The sequence below is a fragment of the Oryctolagus cuniculus genome, chromosome 8, assembly GCF_964237555.1.
Source record: "Oryctolagus cuniculus chromosome 8, mOryCun1.1, whole genome shotgun sequence".
In the NCBI taxonomy this organism is placed as follows: domain Eukaryota; kingdom Metazoa; phylum Chordata; class Mammalia; order Lagomorpha; family Leporidae; genus Oryctolagus; species Oryctolagus cuniculus.
Window position 1 is genome coordinate 59,959,481 of NC_091439.1, and position 18,346 is coordinate 59,977,826.

Here is an 18,346-nt window from a genome sequence, read left to right on the forward strand (position 1 = left end):
TTTAGTGAATTTCTACATGCTAATTTAGAAATGAATAATTTGGAAATGGAGCAAGAATAATACTGAATACATCCTTGCTGCCTGAATGTATCCTAATGTAACTGACCAGTAACACTGCCTACCTCTTAATTACAAGGCACTCCAGTAGAGTCACAGCCCACAAGTGTAGATACCCAGATGATTAACTGCACATATAGTTGCACACTTGTGATTGACAGAGGGGGGGAAAAAGAGCTATAAACAGAATCTTTCTATTCAACATTCCATACTTTCTCTCTGCTGATAGTTAACTCTTAAAGGTGGCCATTTACAACTCTAGGTGAACATAACTCAATGGTTCCTTTCTTAATACTATACTTTCCCCCCTCACACTTTCTCATCAAGTGGGAATGCCAGAGTGGGGCCTCTCTGCAGCCTCTGCCAGTGCCCTTGAGCCTGGCAGGCTGGCTGGCTGATTCCTGTTCATGCCTGGGTTTTTTGGCTTCCATCTCCAAGTGGGCAGCCTGTGCCAGCTAGCAGACTATTAGGCCTGTCAAATATTGTGACTGTGTGGTGAATAGCACAGTGTGTAGTGTTGGCAACCCTGGAAGAGTTGGGCCTACTAATAATTACTTGATTTACAATTGTTTACTGCTTTGTGTGTGATGGCTGGAAAAATTCTGACATATACAAAAGGATAAACGTTAGTCTGCCCTGTGCCTTTGCGTTAATTACCTTTCTTCCATGATTTCTCTAATAGCTGCCACATTAGGACCTGCTCCTAGATGGGTATAAAAAGGACCTTCATCTTTTTCAATAATTTGCTCTGTTGAGATAATAGAAGATTATTATTTTAGACCTCAATTTTACTAAATATAAAGGCTACATCCACAAAGCGTATCCCCCAACTGCACATGAAGGGCCCTAAGTGACTTTTAAAATTTTTTCTCTTTAAAATGAGTAAATTGATGGACTGATCTATTAGAAAATGTGCCATATAATTAACTACAGGTACATGCTGGCTGTTGGGTAAAAAACATATTTTGTTTCAGATATAGGATTAAGAAATTATTTTAAAGAAAACGAGTAAAGAAAACAGTGAGGGTATTAGAAGATATGACTATTATTAGAAGATAAATTTTCTGTAATGTCCCACCCCCAAAATATAGTTCAGTTTATTATCAAGGATTCTTCCTTTCCTCCTCTTATTTCTCTATCACATTTAATTACGCTATTTTGAATAGGATTACAGTCAATACAGACCCATATTTGTATGCACTTTGAGCACTATGTGATGAGCAAAAAATCCTGGGGAGAGGCAGTCACATTCCACTCAAGAAAGCAGAATGGGAAGACAGGGTTAGGGAGGGAGTGAGGAGGACTGAAACTTACCTAATGGTTTCTATGACATGTGTGGCACTTCAGCTCAGTGAAGCAACTTAATTACCACACCCCAAAGAAGGGCAGTAGCGGATCACCCTCCTACAAATTGTGGGGCACATCCCTGTAGGGAGAACACTGGGATGCAGAGCCCTTACGCACACTAATTAAACTCTGGTGTTTCCCGGCAGCTTTTACTCTGCCCATGCACATCATCTTCTCTACCTACATGGACATCTTCAACCATCAAGAGAGGTCCTCAAGACCTCCCACATATCCTAAAATTTTAACAAAACAGATTTTTTAAAAAATGGAAATACCTTCTCTTAATCAAAAGAATGAAACGTACAGGGGGAAAAAAAGAAAATAAATATTAAAATGTTTCCAACATATCAATTGGAAAAGGGTAGTTGAGTACTCACAGTATCTACATTGTAATTGGCCCACCTCAGCAATACTGAAAATAACATTTTCCCCATTATCCAAAAAACTTGGATAACAATATAACCAACCATAAATTAAAAAAAAAAAAAAAAAGCTCCTAATGACTTTGCATTTGGCAATTGCCTTCTTATTTTAATGAGATTTTGGAATTCTTTTCTGCCTTTCCAGGAGATGATATACAAAGAATTAGACAGATTAATCTAAAACCAGACATATTTTAAAGGGTCTGAAGAGGAAAAAATGAACATGTAAAGCTATTTAAATTTTTGGAAAAACTGCATGTAAGCTAAGTTCTCTCTTGCACGGCACAAGCATCTGTAATCTAAAGAAAAAAAAAGTGTAAGCTTCAGCTTTTTATGAGCCTTTACAAATTGCTGCCAGACTCGAGATTTATAAAAAGAAACAGAAAATCCCCTATCTGAAGATAAATTTGCTAATTCTGGATAAACACCATGTGTTTCAGAACATTTCTGGCACTTACCTACACATCTGCATGATGGGAAATCATATTGAGTCTTGACAGGTGTATCCAATAAATTTTTTATAGGTGTATCTAGTAATGTAGAAGGTGACTCTATAAAACTATTGAGAACAGAACCAGCTGTTCTTTTGGTGGGTGTCCTTTCTGAAGAAGTTGCTTGCTGCTCAGAAGATGCGTTGTGGCTGTCAAGATCGGCAGCAGTGATCTGTCGACTTAAAACCGTGACCGAGCCTGACATTTCAACTTTTATCTGCTTCTGTGATTTGAGAGCAAGAGCCTTATGGTCAAACAGTGATTTGACCTGAAACTGCTTCAGATGCTGCTCCATGGTCTCAATGATACTCTTCTGCTGCACGTTATCACAGCTTGGAGGTGGAATATCTTGCTTGCTTATCTTTTTCCACATTTTACTGTCTGCCTGCGCTGACTGGGGGCGCATACAGGCCTGAGGTTTGGACCCAGGTTCAACCTTAATTGACCTGGGCATCTGACTATGGCAAGACTCGGAATGGGTTTGCTGTGTTTGCTGCTGTTCTTGTTTCTGTAAGAGGTGCCACCTTAAGGCAGCATGCTTCTGCAAGTCCTTCTGTGGAGGGGTCTGAATGTGACTTCCTCCCTGCTCGGGAACAGAGAAGGCATTAGCTTGGTTATGCATCAAGTACCTTTGCTGAGCTAGTTGTGTAGCTTGTTCGCCAGACATGTCTTGGTTTCTACTTTTATATCCCTGTAGAACCGAAGCTTGTTGAGGCTTCTGCTCTTGTTCTTGAAAGCACCTGTGAAGAACATCTTGCTTTGTTGAAGTCACATTATTTGGAAAATATCGCATGGGATGCAAGTTTTGGGCCTTGTTTCCTGCAAAGAGTTCAGAATGTACAGTCTGTTCTTTAGTCTCTGGAACTAGGTGTGCATTGTTTGAATAAGAAATTTGCACTTTGCTTGCACCTGATTTCAAGATCTGCCCATAAGGAGAATTTCTACTGTTCATATTCTGTACTTGCTCCATTCCCACTTGGGTATGATGAATCTGATACTCACTTGCCTTCGAATACTGATTTTCACCATGAAAGCATTCTTCAACTTTAATCTGAGCAAAGAATGATCCTTCTCTTTGCTGATCGTTGTTACCGTGGGGATGAGCAAAAGTCTGGGGCATTTGTTCTTTATTTTTCATTTGTAACTTTTGCTGCTGCTGCTGCTGCTGGTTTTGAAGGAGATGTGAACTCTGGGATGGTTGTGTTTGTGCTGCCTGCTTTGGAGGCATATGTTGCAAAAGCTGTGAATTTGAAAATGGCTCAGTCATGGAAGCCTGTTGATTCAAGTGCTGCTTTAACAGTGGGGACATGAGTTTCTCAGTTGGAAAATCTCCTTTTTGTGGAAAATTAAATCTAGGGTCACATCGTGACTGCATGTGAGTTTCGGGTGAGGGCTCTGTCTTGGAGAAGGGCACCTGGTGTGAGGGTTTTGGGAACTGGAGATGTTGGTCCACTGTACCTTGAGACTGCCCTTGATTCACCTCGACTTGGTACATTTGTGACTTTTGTTCTGGCTGCCTGGATTTCTGGATGTAAGCATGCCTTGGGAGCCCCCCAGGCATATTGGAATTTCCAGTGTATGGTTTAGAGGTCATCTGATTGGAGGGGTTGGACTGATACTGGAGGATTGACCGCAGTGAGGTCTCATTACATTTTGGATGAGATTCTGATGGATAGAAATGCGGGGACTTCAATTCAATCCATCCTGGTTTCAGATACTGCTGTGTTGGGAGCACAAGATCTCGTGTTTGTTCCTTTTCTCGACCCGCCAGAATCTCTTGCTCCTTGCTCCCCACCAGCTGCTGGCAGTGGTCCTGTAGCTCTCCACTGCTGCTGAGAACTGCTGGGTTCTGGCTGATATTTTCTGAGATTGGTCTTGTTTTCTCAGAAGACAACGGTATGGCCATTGTCCCTGGAGTCCGTATGCCATTCTTGTTAACACAATTATTCTGAGGCCCTTCTGGAAGCAGAGAGGAGTTGGATATGTGTGTAGATGGATTAGGACTCTGGCATGTTGGTGCATCAGATTGGCCCTCTATTTTCACTTCCCTTAAAAGCGCCCTGTTGTTTTGGTTGGGATAATGATGGTGTTCTTCCAAAACTCCATCGTTCAGAGTGCTTTTTCCTTCTGAAGGCAGTTGAGGAAGTGGAGGAGGAGGGGGAGAAAGGAGTAATTGTGATGGTGATGTAGTAGTGGCAGGAAAGGAATCTTTAGTGAACACTGAGATTTGCTTAACGTAAGCACCATTCATTTCGTTTTGCTTTAAATACCGTTCAGAGCTGCCACCAGGAACTTGCAGATTGCTGCAGGAACCTGATCCGAATTCTTCACCAGACACGAGCTTTGTGGCTCCTTGAATGTTACCATTTTCTGCAGGAGACGGGCATATCTCAAAAACTGACTTTTGCTGTGGCGGTTGTTCTGGTTTCTGAAAGGGACAGGTACCTAGCATTGCAGCTGGTTTACTGGCATTATCAGGATCACAGGCCTCGGTTACCACTGCAGCTGGCTCTGGAGGCAGCTCGGAGTTCGAGGTCTGTGGAGAATTGATCTGCCCTGAGGTATGCAATGGCTGAGTGATCTCACAGGACAACTCATGAGGAGCCTGACTGTTAATGGCATTTATATGAGATGTGGTTTTCTGCACCGCAATGGAAACACAATCTGGATAGTATTGAGAGAGTGTTTTCTCTAGGAGTTTGCCATGTGTGTTTTCCATGGAAGAGGCAGAAACTGTAGCACCATTAGGCATTAGCACTGCCTTGTTTTTAAGAAGTAACACCACGTTCTTGTCATGGGAGTTAGCATTTTTCCTTTCCTGCTCGTTCAGAATCTGAAGCTCTGGACTTTCTGACCCACTGAAGTTACGTGTTGAAAAACTGGTAAAATCTTTGATGGTGTTTTCTTGGGCTACAGAGCTCGCAGATTCTACCTTAGCACTCAAAGCGGAGACATTTGGTTGACTGCTGCTTTCACCTGGATTTCGTTCATGGCTTTCCCCGAAGTTATTTCTTTCTCCATTAGCCTTCTGGTCATGTTTTGATTTCTTGCTCTGATGGAGCCCACTGAGAGAAGGTTCACTAACTGTGCGTTTTATTCCTCCATTTTGCAAACACTTGGAATACCCTCTTGCTTCGTGCATGAAGTCGGGACTCGCACGACTCTTCTGGCTTTCCTTCACACTGGGTATTCCATGATGACTTTTGATGGCCTGCCACTGGGTGTCTCCATTGACCTCTGGGTGAGCTCTCTCAGTGAATGGGCTGCCATTCTGGAGCTTTAAGGCCAGAGGTTCTGGCTGGCAAATTGCAGAAGGTGATGGTATCAGGAATGGACTTAGTCGGTTGCCCTCAGCATGGTTGGTTCTATCCTGTTCCATCAGGCTTACTTCGGGGCCATCCACAAGGCTGCCCTCTGAATCAATTCTATAAAGCATGGAAACAAAAATTAAAATACATTAATATATTTTGAACACTAATTCCACATCTGTAGAATAAATGGTATTGGAATGCCTAGACATTGTACACAGTGATAATTATTTTCCTATTTCATACTGAGAATTATAATTATGGTTATATACAGCAAGGGTCATCAAAATCATCACTGTTTGCTGTATCAACTTCACTCCCTGACAATTTCAGAATGCTGGGAACAATAAAGATCACTGAGTCCAGTCCTTCATTTATCCAGCTGAATGCTAAAATTCTCTTATTTTTATTACCTAAATCTAGATCTTTTTGTTTCAAGACAAGCTTGCAGCTTTTGAAAATTTTTTTTTCTTAGCCCAGTCTGCTTTTTCCTTATCCCTTCTAAGCTCCCTTCAATTTGTTAAAATGAGAATGCCCCCAAATGCAACTCTGTTGTAATATATTCATCTCCCTGCCTACATCCCTGGTTCTCAAAGTAGTCTGCCCAAGCCTGAGAGATAAAGGCACATGGCCTTCATTGTCACCAATACCCAACAGGATGGGAGACAAAATGTGGTTTCTAAAATGCCCTTCCTGGATTCTGTTTTCTTCCACAGGGGATAGCTGCGCACTTCTGAGAACTGTTCTGGCTTCCTAGAGTCTTCATTAACACCTTCATTTGTAGCCCTCTGAATCTATATCAGGCATCCTATAACCCTGGATTCCTTCTTTAATTCTAAGAAAATTAGGATATTTTGAAAAGTTTGTGGAAAATGCATATCATCAAAAAATAGGTACTGGGGCTGGCACCATGGTACAGTGGATTAAAGCCCTGGCCTTCAGTGCTAGCATCCCATATGGGCACTGGTTCGAGTCCCAGCTGTTCCTCTTCCGATCCAGCTCCCTGCTAATGCACCTGGGAAACTAGCGGAGGATAGTCTAAGTCCCTGTGACCCTGCACCTACTTGGGAGACGTGGAAGAAGCTCCTGGCTCCAGATCAGCTCACCTCTGGCCATTGTGGCCATTTGGGGAATGAACCAGAGGATGGAAATCCTCTCTCTCTCTCTCTTTCTTTCTGCCTCTCTCTGTAACTCTTTCAAATAAATAAAATAGATCTTTAAAAAAAATAGGTACGTGCATTTCAAAAAAAAAATTTTGGATCCCAAAGCTCATCGTTTAATTCCACATTCTATCACCTTTAGCCTATTACATACCACTCAGCTGTATTTTATTTACTCTCTCTCTCCTCAATGGACTATTAAATATACAGCCTCTACTTTTGTGCCTAGTATACAGTAAGCATCTGGAAATTTTTATCAGATAAAAACAGCTTTTCTCATCTTATGATCAATTTGTCATTTATTAGACCAGGATTGATGAGGACTTCAAAGGCAGAAGCACACATTAAAAAATTGATCCCCCATTCATGATACAAGAGGTCTTTAAAAAAGTTCATGGAAAGTGTATATTATGAAAAAACTGTGCATGGATCTTTTAAAAATTTTGTACCAAAATAAACTGATCTTTTAACTACACTATGACCTTCTTATTATGCCTTATTTTTGCTAAAATTGTACATTTTAACATTTATTTTAAGGATAAAAATCAGGATAAGACAATTTTCCAGTTGAGCTTGAAAATGCTATTTTTGGTTAGCCACCAGTGGGTTAAGCCAGCCCTTGGGACTCCTACTCTTTATCACATGGCAGAGTGCCTTTTTGGAGTTCTAGCTACTCTAAACTTCTCAGTCTGCTTCCTGCTAATGCAACTGAAAGGCAACAAATGATGTCCCGATTGCTTGGGTTCCTATCACTCATTGGGGAGACTTAGATAGAATTCCAGGGTCCTGACTTCAGCTTGGCTCAGGCCCAACTACTGCAGGCATTTGGAAAATAAACCACTGAATGGAAGACCTGTCACTCTGTGTTACAAATAAATACAAAAATCTTAATTTAAAACCAATTTTAAAAACCCACTGCTTACTAAACAAGAAAAATGATCACAGATTAAGAAATAAGATATGAATAAGATGTGAATATTACTATTTGCAAACAATAAGGTTGCATACTTGTCAAAAATGAGAATCAACTGACAAGCTGTTCAAGTAGGAATAAACTTAAGGAAATGTGGGAAGCCTATTTAAATGAAACTTTAAAATAATATTGTGAAACACACCAACACAAAACCAAATATAAACACATGCTATGCTCTTGCATAACTATTAAATTATTCATTCAATGTATTCTTAATTAAAATACTAGCAACAAAGAACTGAAAGAAGTTGATTGGAAAGTTCATGTAGAAAAATAAATTGTGTAGCCAGGAATATTCTGAAAAGTATTGCACTGGGGACAGGGTGGGGCAGTAGCCAAACTGAAAGTATTATGACTCAAAAGAGGTTAACATCAATAGATAATGGCATGTTAACAAGATCAATGGAATTAAAATAAAATGTTCCTGGGAAGGCAGAAGATGGCCAAGTACTAGAGTGGCTGTTCCACTTCTGATCCAGCTCCCTGATAATGATAATGATAATGACAATGGCCTGGGAAAGCAGCAGAAGATGGCCCAAGTGCCTGGACCCCTGCCACCCATGTGGAAGACCTGCAAGACGTTCCTGGCTTCAGTTCTGTGTGTCCCTCTTTCTCTAACTCTGCCTTTCAAATTAAAAAAATAAAATTAAAAATTAAAATTAAAAAAAAAACATATGTAGGACAAGTTATATAGTATGTATAAAATTTCAGGCACACTTTAACTTTTCATATGTGTGTCTGCTGAGTGGCATATGCACAATCAAATGGATAGAAATAATCTAAATGTTCCTCAATTATTATGGGAAAGCCACATAATCCAGGTACCTGCTAAAACAAATGAGTCAGACAGAGCTGTCTCCAAGTACTTCAAGCAAGCAGCAGCACAGTATGAATAAGAATGCTAAAACATGTACATTTATAAACTTTTAAAAAAGTAATCTACTTTGGATATCTTGGGTTAACTGGATATATCATTAAATTGATTTGTTTCATTTTACTTGCTTACATATCAGAATATTAACTTTCTATTAGACAGCTGACCTATACTTACTATTAACTATAAGTAATCCTTAATAAAGAAGCTTTAGATTCTAGTCATAAAAATTTGGCATTAAGAGCCTTCTCCAAAAAATCAGAACACAGGGGTCAATGCAGTGGTGCAGTAGGCTAAGCTTATGCAGCGCTGGCATGCCATATGGGTGCCAGTGCATGTCCCAGCTGTTCCTCTTCTGCTGTTCTGGGAAGGCAGTACAAGGTGCCCCAAGTCTTGGGGCTGTGCACCTGTGTGGGAGATCTGGAAGAAACTCCTGGCTCCTGGCTTTGGGTAGGCTCAGCTCTGGCCCTTGCAGCCATTTGGGGAGTGAACCAGCAGATGGAAGACCTTTCTCTCTACCTCTCCCTCTTTCGGTCTGTAACTCTACCTCTCAAATAAATAAATAAAATCTATTTAAAAATTTTAAAAAAGACCACAAGCATTTGCAACAAGCCTAGATACATCCTACAGATTAGCATTAATTAGCATTAATTACATTAATTCGCATTCCAAACACTACAAAATAAAATATGCTCTCTTTTTAGATCTATAAACCAATTTCATGCAAAAATGGAATTCAAAAATAAATTGATTTGGGTACAAAAATCTTAAAATCCATGCAGGATTTTTGCTCCATGAAAAATCAAAATATTTATATGAACACATATGTACATTTACAATGTTACAAATTTCTTGAAACTTGCAAGGTCTGTAAAATATATTGTCCTTTCTACTTAAGATATCTGAAGAAGTTAATACATCATTCTCTAAGATGATCAGTTCCACATAAAATCAGCAGATCTTTAAAGTGCCCTAGGCTTGCAAATCCTATGTAAACATAATAGCTCCTAAGAAGGTGACTATTTTAGAGTGAAAAGAAAAAACTTTCTTCAACCTCAATTTGTTCTGAGACATTTTTTGCATACATACTCTAGAATATACTTGCACAGTACACATAATGCTTTAATACTGACACTGAGGACTTTTTTTTAGTTTAAAAAAAAAATGTGAGACCAGCACATTGTGCTCACTGTAGAAATATTGAAAATGCCTTCAAAGCTATAGTTTATGGATTTCTAAAAAGTTTAAGTTTACATAAAAGTTAGTAATTGTATAAGACAAAATACATTTGCAAAATAATTTACCTGCCAATTATTTACAATGGATATAAATTCTTACTTTAAAAATTTAAATGATTGCAAAAACAGAATTTTTTCCAGTGTTAGGCTATTTTATAAATGTATGTACATTTTTGCTAGAGATATTTTTCCATGATATCCCTAGGTTAGTCTGTTTTCTGTTGCTCATAATACAATACCCTGGACTGGGTAATATATACAATAGAGAGGTATACTTTGGCTCACAGTTCAATTCAGAGCTCAAGAGCTGTACCTGGTGCTGGCCTTCTGCTGTCAGAGTCCTGAGGCATCACAGGGCATTATGTGCTGAAAGACAGTGAGCTGGACTCTTCTTGCGTCTCAGAATTCAGGCACAGGGGCTCGCTTCCTGGTGCCTTTCTCTAGTCCCAGTGAGCTCAGGACCCTACCTCTAAGTGCCTCGGTCAGATTAAGTTTCTACCCTCTTTCCACTTCATAGTGGGGATTCAACTCGAACATGAGTTGAGGAGGAAAAATTCTATTTCTTCTCAAAGCCTAAGAACACAGAGTAATTATTCATCTGTTTTTACAAGTGATCCTTGTGGCAAGTGAATATTCAAACAATTTTGAAAGGAATGCCAGCTAAAGGAGTTCGTACATAGTCATTCACTGTATGAAAAATAGTACATGCCAAATAAAATTGTACTCATAAAATTATTCTCTAGACAGGATTTTCATTTTAGAACAAGAAGCAATTATAAAATATGGACAATGACTCGACTGAAAGGACACAGGCCAATCAAAATTAAGTCACTGTTTTTCTAAAAACTATCACATGATTATATGTGAAAACATAGGTAGGAGCCTTCATGGTGGTACTTCATGCTGAAACATTTAGATACCATTTAAAAAAAGTATAACCTGTTTTTAACATTCCTTAAGAGAGGCTCTTATGTGTCAAGGCTGGTATCAGCCTGCCAAATTCCAGCCCATGAAATTCCTGAAAATTTCACAATGAACTCTTGAGAACTATCATGATCTGGTTCTAACCATAGCACTGTTAGATCAACCGAAAGATGAACAAATCATAATGCTCTCCTTTTTTTTTTTTTTTTTTTTAAGTCAAGCGAAACTTTCCTGTGATGTTATATTAGCTTCTGTCCATGGTTTCTGTCTCATAACTCCTTCCCAACATAAGTCTTTAGAAACGCTGACCTTCCCTGCCTTTCTCTGACCTAACTTATCTGATAATGCACGATAAGACCCCATTTCAAAAACAGCCCGGCATACCTAATGCTGCACAGGGAGCCAAGAAGAATGTGAGCAGACAGGCCTTCCCACTTAGACTATTAGCATTAGATATGCAACAAAGTCTCTATCAAGACCCAAAGGACAAGGTTTAGGCAGATTCTGGAGAGTGAACATAATGGAGATTGCTGGGGTGGTGAGCATGGGAGCTTAATGACACTTTCCCCACACACCTGGCCATACCTTCGTCCTTTGTAATATTCTTGACAGTGAATAAATATAGATGTGTGTTTCCTGAGCTGCTCAGGCAAGTTAACTGAAACCAAAGGGGGAGTAGTAGGAACCCTGATTTATACCCAATTGTTAAGATGCACAGGTGAATCGACCCAGGACTCGGACCCAGCTCTTCAGGTCTCAATCTCTCGAATGGAGGAAATCACACTACCGTCGGATAGACAGAGTCAGAACTCAATTAAATGAGGAGACACCCAGCTGGTGTACACTGCAGCACTGACTGCTTCCCTGCTGGTGGAGAAAAACCACCACACCTTTTGAGGTCACAGATTCTTCAGTATTCACTGTTGTGAGATCAAATTCATGCCGATTATTTTGGTGGCCTTCCAGAATTGTCCTGTTTACAGAATTACGAAGTAGCATTTTCACATTTTGAAAGGCCAAAACATCTTAAAATGACACTGAGTGATGTGATGATGTTTTAAGTAATGTATGCAATTCTTGTGTTAAATGGGAGAGAACTGAGGAGTTTGCCCACAGTTAGGCATTAAAAAGTAGCCCCACATGGCCTAAACCTATGACCTTCCAGGAACTCACTAACTCCCTTCCCATCACATGATACTAAGAAAATGTTAACACATTGCTCATTATTCAAATTACATATACATGAATACACTCCTGGAACACATCAAGATTCTTCATAAGTTTACCAAAAAGACAACAAGGTCAATCAACTTTTTAGAATGGACAAAATATGACATGCATATGAAAAAAACAGTATGGGCACTTTTTTAAAAAGCCAGTTTTAAAAATTATCTGCCTAAATGACAGACATAAATGATAATTAAGGGAAATGTCAGATAAGTTATCATGTTTATTCTTGTAGACTAATAATCTTAATAGTCCTTTAAAAGCATAGCCTTCTAAGGAACCCAAAACATGAGTTCTATCTACAATAAACACAATCAACTGTTTTGTAAATTCTAAAGGTCAAATTATAACTGGATAATTTAACATGGCTGGTCAGTGATTTCAGCTAATGTCACAGGATAATCACAGGCACACATTTAGGAAGCATGTTGGAAACACTGACTACCAGCTAACATTTTAGCTCACCAGGACCAGAGCAGTTTACAGTCACAGCAGTTTTCCCACTTCTCTGACAATTTATAATAAATTCAAGTCGCATCGGCAGCATCTGTGGAACAATTACTGCATCCAGGACTGACTCTGCAGTCTAATCCATCATAATTATGACAGGCCTCTTTGAAGATCCTATGATGCATGACTTAAAAATAGCACATTAGTGTGCAAATGGATCAGCATCTCATTTCACCAATATGCATGGAGGGTCGTAATTTACCTCAGCACCATTTGACTCTTTTTGAATTACTCAGGAATGGTAGCTGTATCTCTCACCACATAAAATCACAGATGAGGCTCAACATTTGTGAAGATGGCTTTTTGTTTTTGCATTTTTTAAATTATTGATTTTGAGGGTGGGAAGTCTGTTACTGCTGGAGGAGGGAGGAAAAGATGCATCATTTAAATCTCATGACAGCTTCCTTCAATGGGACAAAACATTAGAGGGTCAATGGACAGATCTGCAAAGTTGCTATTCCATAAGAGAGTAATTTTTTTTCTTTATTATATCTTTTCCTGCATGTTCTAATGCTACTGGTACATATAAAATATGAACATTGGGTGAGTACTGTTATTTGGGTGATTACTTGCCAAAGCATTTCTGTCAATTAGTGTTCATCTCAGCCACTTCTGTTGACAGCTTTGACCTTGTTATTATATTATTATTATTAATTCAGGGTGCTAGAAATTATTATTTCTTAACATGGAAAACACTGAGTAAAGATAATATATTTGTGCCCTGTGTAGATGGCATTATTCTCCAAAACTCTCTTAGATGCTTCCTTTTGGTAAGCATATGATGTCAATTATACACTTACTTCAAAATGAGTGGGGTACATGGACCTCATTATTGTCTATTAAATGTACTTCTGAACAGAACTCTAAAATCCTAACATGTTACTTGAATCCCTATCTTCTGCATCTATCAAATTCCCTCCACTTAGCATAACTTTGTCACTACTTCATACTGGCATGGTTGCTAAGATCTAGTCTTGTAAAAAACAGTTTATTACAGGCTATTACTTGTGACATTAAAGATTATTCATTAATTTAATCAATAGGGACTATTGGGGTAAAAGTTGTGGGGCCAGTACTGTGGCGTAGTAGGTAAAGCCACAGCCTGCAATGTTGGCATCCCATATGGTTGCCAGTTCAAGTCCCAGATGCTTCACTTTTGATCCAGCTCCCTGCTAATGTGCTTGAGCTCCTGTACTCATGTAGGAGACCCAGAAGAAGCTCCTGGCTTCAGATCGGCCCAGCTCCGGCCATTGCAGCCACTTGTGAGTGAACCAGCAGATGGAAGAAAAAAAGTTGTAAAATTTTTTTTATTTTATCTTAAAAGAACAATATAAACAAAATTGAATCATGCAAAGATTATTTGAGGCAGAATACCAATGAAAATTAGAGGCAGCAGAGGCTTAGAGACAGAGACCTGTGTTTAAGATGGGGAGACACCTACCAGTTATTTCTAAAATGTCCACATGTCTGTTACTACTGGAATTATTTCTTCAGTTTGAGCTTATTCATGGCCTTTTTCCAAGTCTCAAAGTAATACATGCTGAGCAAAATGAGCATTATTTATTTGTCATAAACCATAAAAAATCGTTTTCTATTTCAGTCCAGGAAAAATTTGGGCTGCTAATTCTTACCAGGAAACTGTCTAGGACACACTCTATCCAATGCTTCGAATGCAACTTAAAAAGATGTACTCGAAGAGCTAAACAAGTTGTTCCAGCTTGCCAGATACCCTTTTCTGAGAACCTGTTCAAGGTAAAAGAAGACCTCAGGAGAAATGGCTGGGCAGTGCACTCTGTGGGTGAAGCTGAAGAGAGTGCAGTAAGAGGAGAGATGATGGAGGGACAGCTCTTCTCCTAAGCAAGCAGCTGTCCAGCGAGAGCTCTTGTGAGCCTATCTAAAGAAAAAGCCAGTATTTGGATGCTTGCTCCACAAAGGGTGTCAAATAGCCACTCAATGTCAAGCATACAAATAGCAACGTGGGAAGCCATGCAGCCATGCTCAGGTGCCCCAGGAGCTTGAAATGCTTTTTCACCTTTCTCAGTCCTGCCCAACCTCTAGGGGCTGGCACTTGATGCAGGGAGGGACAAGAGGTATTCAGAACAAGACGGCGCTACTCTCGATTCAAGTGTTGGGACCAACCAAAGTTAGGGCAGAAAAACGTTGACTTCAGCTTGCATTGGGAATATTAAAATCAATAGGATTGAATTTCAAAGACAGAAATGAAATTGCTATAATATCCAAAGGATGATTCTATAATTTGTCCATGAAGACACTGGAGGGAGAATGGGAAATGGGAGAAATTAATATTTTATAGTTAAATGGCATATAGAGGGGGAAAATATTCTAATTTTTATACCTTGAGGTATAATTTTTCCAATAAAACTATTACTTAAGTCCAGTAAGTTTATTTTTAGTAACATCTAAAAATTATGTAATTTTACTTGACCTCATAATCATTCAAAGCCTTTATGTGTCATTCAACCAATATTCATTGAACATATCCCATGGTATAGCCCCTAGCACTAGAGCATGAACAAGAGACAAATATCCCTGTTCTCAGACACCTGATGTTCTAGTGGGGAGAGAAACTGGAAACAATAAATGTAATGAGGAAGCAAACTGTGTGGTCTGGTAAGAGATGTAGAATGCTAAGGGAAAAATAATAACCATGATGGTTTATGCGAATTCAACAGAATTGAGGAGGAGTTGCAAGCTGCATTTAGAATACTACACAGACAGACTGCTTTACATTGAGAATGAGATTGACAGTCTTGGAACCAAATCATATACTAAACATCTAATTAATCAAGATGATCTTAATTAATCTGTGTTAATGCTCTATGGTTGCATATACCTGCTCCTGTTCTCAGCATTAAAGTCAACAGTGGAAAGAGAAAGAAAAGTATCAAAAAACTATTTTATAGTCACCTAAATTGTCATATCCCAATTAATACTAAAATATTAATGTGAAACAAACTAACAACATAACTAACAATTTATTGAAAAACTCCATACCACAGATCCTTGAAACAAAGGCATTTTGGCAATTATGCACTGTCTCGTATTCATGAACTGTTGGTTCTCAAAGATGTTTTGTTCCTTATCATTGACTGAAAAAGCATGCCATCTGGGTTTCTGAGAAATTTTATATAAACCTGAAAAACTCCATCTTCATGCTGATCTATCTAGTCCTAATCAACAACAGTTAACATAACAACCTGATCGTTTTTTGTCTTCCTATTTTGTAGAATTCATGTTTTGGTTAACTTTTTTGGGTTATTATGACATTATTCACGAAATGCCACTTGGGATGGGATATTGGAGTGCCTGGGTTCAAGTTTCACTTCATACAGATGTATACCATGGCACCTACCCAGCAGGTGACAGCTGATATACTTGGCTTCCAGACTGTGTTCCAGGCTCCTGGCTTTGTTTTGGCCTAGCCTTGGCTATTGTGGACATTAGTTGAGTAAACCAGTGCATAGAAGCTCTCTCTGTCTCTCCTGCCCCCTTGCCTTTCAAATGAATAAATCTTTTTCAAAAAGTAACTTTAAAAAGTATCATGTAACTTTCTCTCCTTTCAAATAAGTAAATCTTTAAAAAAATAAATTTGAATTAAAAAATAACTAGTTGAAAAGAAATTCCCATATAACCTTAATATTACTCATCAGGGGCCAGCGCTGGGGCATAGTGGGTAAAGCCGCCGCTTGCAATGCTGGCATCCCATTTGGGTGCCGGTTCGAGTCCCAGCTGCTCCACTTCTGTCTGATCCAGCTCTCTGCTATGGCCTGGGAAAGTAGTAGAAGATGGCCCAAGTCCTTGGGCCCCCTGTACCCATGTGGCAGACCCAGAGGAAGCTCCTGGCTTCGGATGGACACAATTCCAACCATTGCATGGGGAGTGAACCATTGGATGGAAGACCTCTCTCTCTCTCTCTCTCTCTCTGCCTCTCTGTAACTCTGATTTTCAAATAAACAAAATAAATCTAAAAATAAATTACTCATGAGATATTAAATTCACGTCACAGTGAATGAAACATTTAAGACTATTTAGCTAGAAGTCTTCCCAAGACACATAGCTATACACCTGTTATTGAGATTATAACTAAAATCTGTTAAAAGATGAATTAGCTTTCTTTTGAAAATAGCTTCAAATTAATCCGTGAATGATCCAAGTTTATGGCATGTTTCATAGAACAAAAATAGAATTTCCTAAATGAAACTATTCAGGAATTATAAGCTCCTTGTCTTATTCTGTGACAAATCATTACTTTAATATTCCAGTCACATTTGAATTTGGTGTGTACTCATACAGAGTGAATCTGAAGCAATACACATTTAGCAGATTACCAAACACCTAAAAGTTGTACTTTTTCCCTTTCAATCATTTCCATCTTTTAGTGGGCATAATAACTCTTGATTTTAATTGCTATGTTATAAACAAATATGGCTCCATAAAATAAGCCTACCAATGAAAATAACCACTAAATTGGGAAGAAAAGCAACTCTGCAGATTAGATGATAAAGGTTACAGAAGAACCAGAAACATCAACATTTCCATGAGAGGGCTTTGATATTTCTCTTGAATTCTGTTGCAAAAGAATTACAGGGGCCGGCGCTGTGGCATAATGGGTAAAGCCGCTGCCTGCAGTGCCAGCATCTCATATGGGCGCCGGTTTGAGTCTGACAGCTCCACTTCCGATCCAGCTCTCTGCTATGGCCTGTGAAAGCAATAGAAGATGGCCCAAGTGCTTGGGCCCCTGCACTCATGTGAGACCCAGAAGATCCTGGCTCCTGGCTTTGGATCGGCGCAGCTACAGCTGTTGTGTCCATCTAGGGAGTGAACCAGCAGATGGAAGACCTCTCTCTCTCCCTCTCTCTCTCTGCCTCTGCTTCTCTGTAACTCTGCCTTTCAAGCAAATAAATAAATCTTTTTTTAAAAAAAAAGAATTACAGTAAAATGCATATGAAGCATTCATTTTGTTTTAGCCTTTGACTTTATAAACACTTCTTTTATTACCTGTCCTCTTCCATTTCTCCCAGAAACTATCCAAACCCCAATACACTTGCTCCAAATACACACAGCATGGAAATGTTCTACAAGCTCTTTTTGAAAGGCAGAATTAGACAGTAAGAGAAAGAGACACAGAGAGAAAGGTCTTCCTTTTCTGTTGGTTCACCCCCTAAATGGCCACTTCGGCTGGCGCACTGCACCGATGCAAAGCCAGGAGCCAGGTGCTTCCTCCTGGTCTCCCATGCGGGTGCAGAGCCCAAGCACCTGTGCCATCCTCAACTGCCTTCCCGGGCCACAGCAGAGGGCTGGACTGGAAGAGGAGCAGCCGGGACAGAATCTGGCGCCCCAACCGGGACTAGAACCCAGGGTGCTGGCGCCGCAGGTGGAGGGTTAGCCTAGTGAGCTGCGGCACCAGCCAACAAGCTCTTCTAAACCCACAGTTCATTATTAAGATCATAAAATGCTCAAAATCCAAATTAACTTTGAGTGGAGCGCAAAGAGAAGGAAATGCTGGTTAGTACCTGAGTGGGAAAGTGACTTCAGCACATGGAGAAAACAAAATTGCCAGATGTCTCAACAGTGTTGACTCAGAGTTAAAATGTCACTGAGGCCACCTATTTATGATATTGCATAAAAATTCAATACTGCTCTCCCGAATAAAGGGGCTGTTGGTTTGAAGCCCAAAAAAGAGCTGGTACTCCAGGTCAAACTTAAAGCAAATTCGTTCCCATGTTTAAATGTTCTCTTTGCAACAAGACTGCAGCATGAAGAGATGGAGAAATCGCTGCAGCTAAGAAAACAA

The 18,346-nt window shown here is 39.5% G+C and overlaps 1 protein-coding gene across 3 annotated transcripts in view; it reads right to left on the reverse strand.

Moving 5' to 3' along the window:
- Positions 1-18,346, reverse strand: part of TET2 (tet methylcytosine dioxygenase 2) — a 90,657-nt gene that overhangs the window by 28,759 nt on the left and 43,552 nt on the right. For 2 of the 3 annotated variants that reach the window (XR_011378322.1, XM_070047784.1), the window contains exon 3: positions 2,285-5,742. Coding sequence is in view for 2 of the 3 variants with exons in the window: in XM_070047784.1 (XP_069903885.1) it covers positions 2,285-5,696 (3,412 nt within the window). In the remaining variant the exon portion in view is untranslated. Of the gene's footprint in view, positions 1-714; positions 806-2,284; positions 5,743-18,346 lie in introns of all 3 variants that reach the window. The other variant, XM_002717196.5, reaches the window with a different exon arrangement.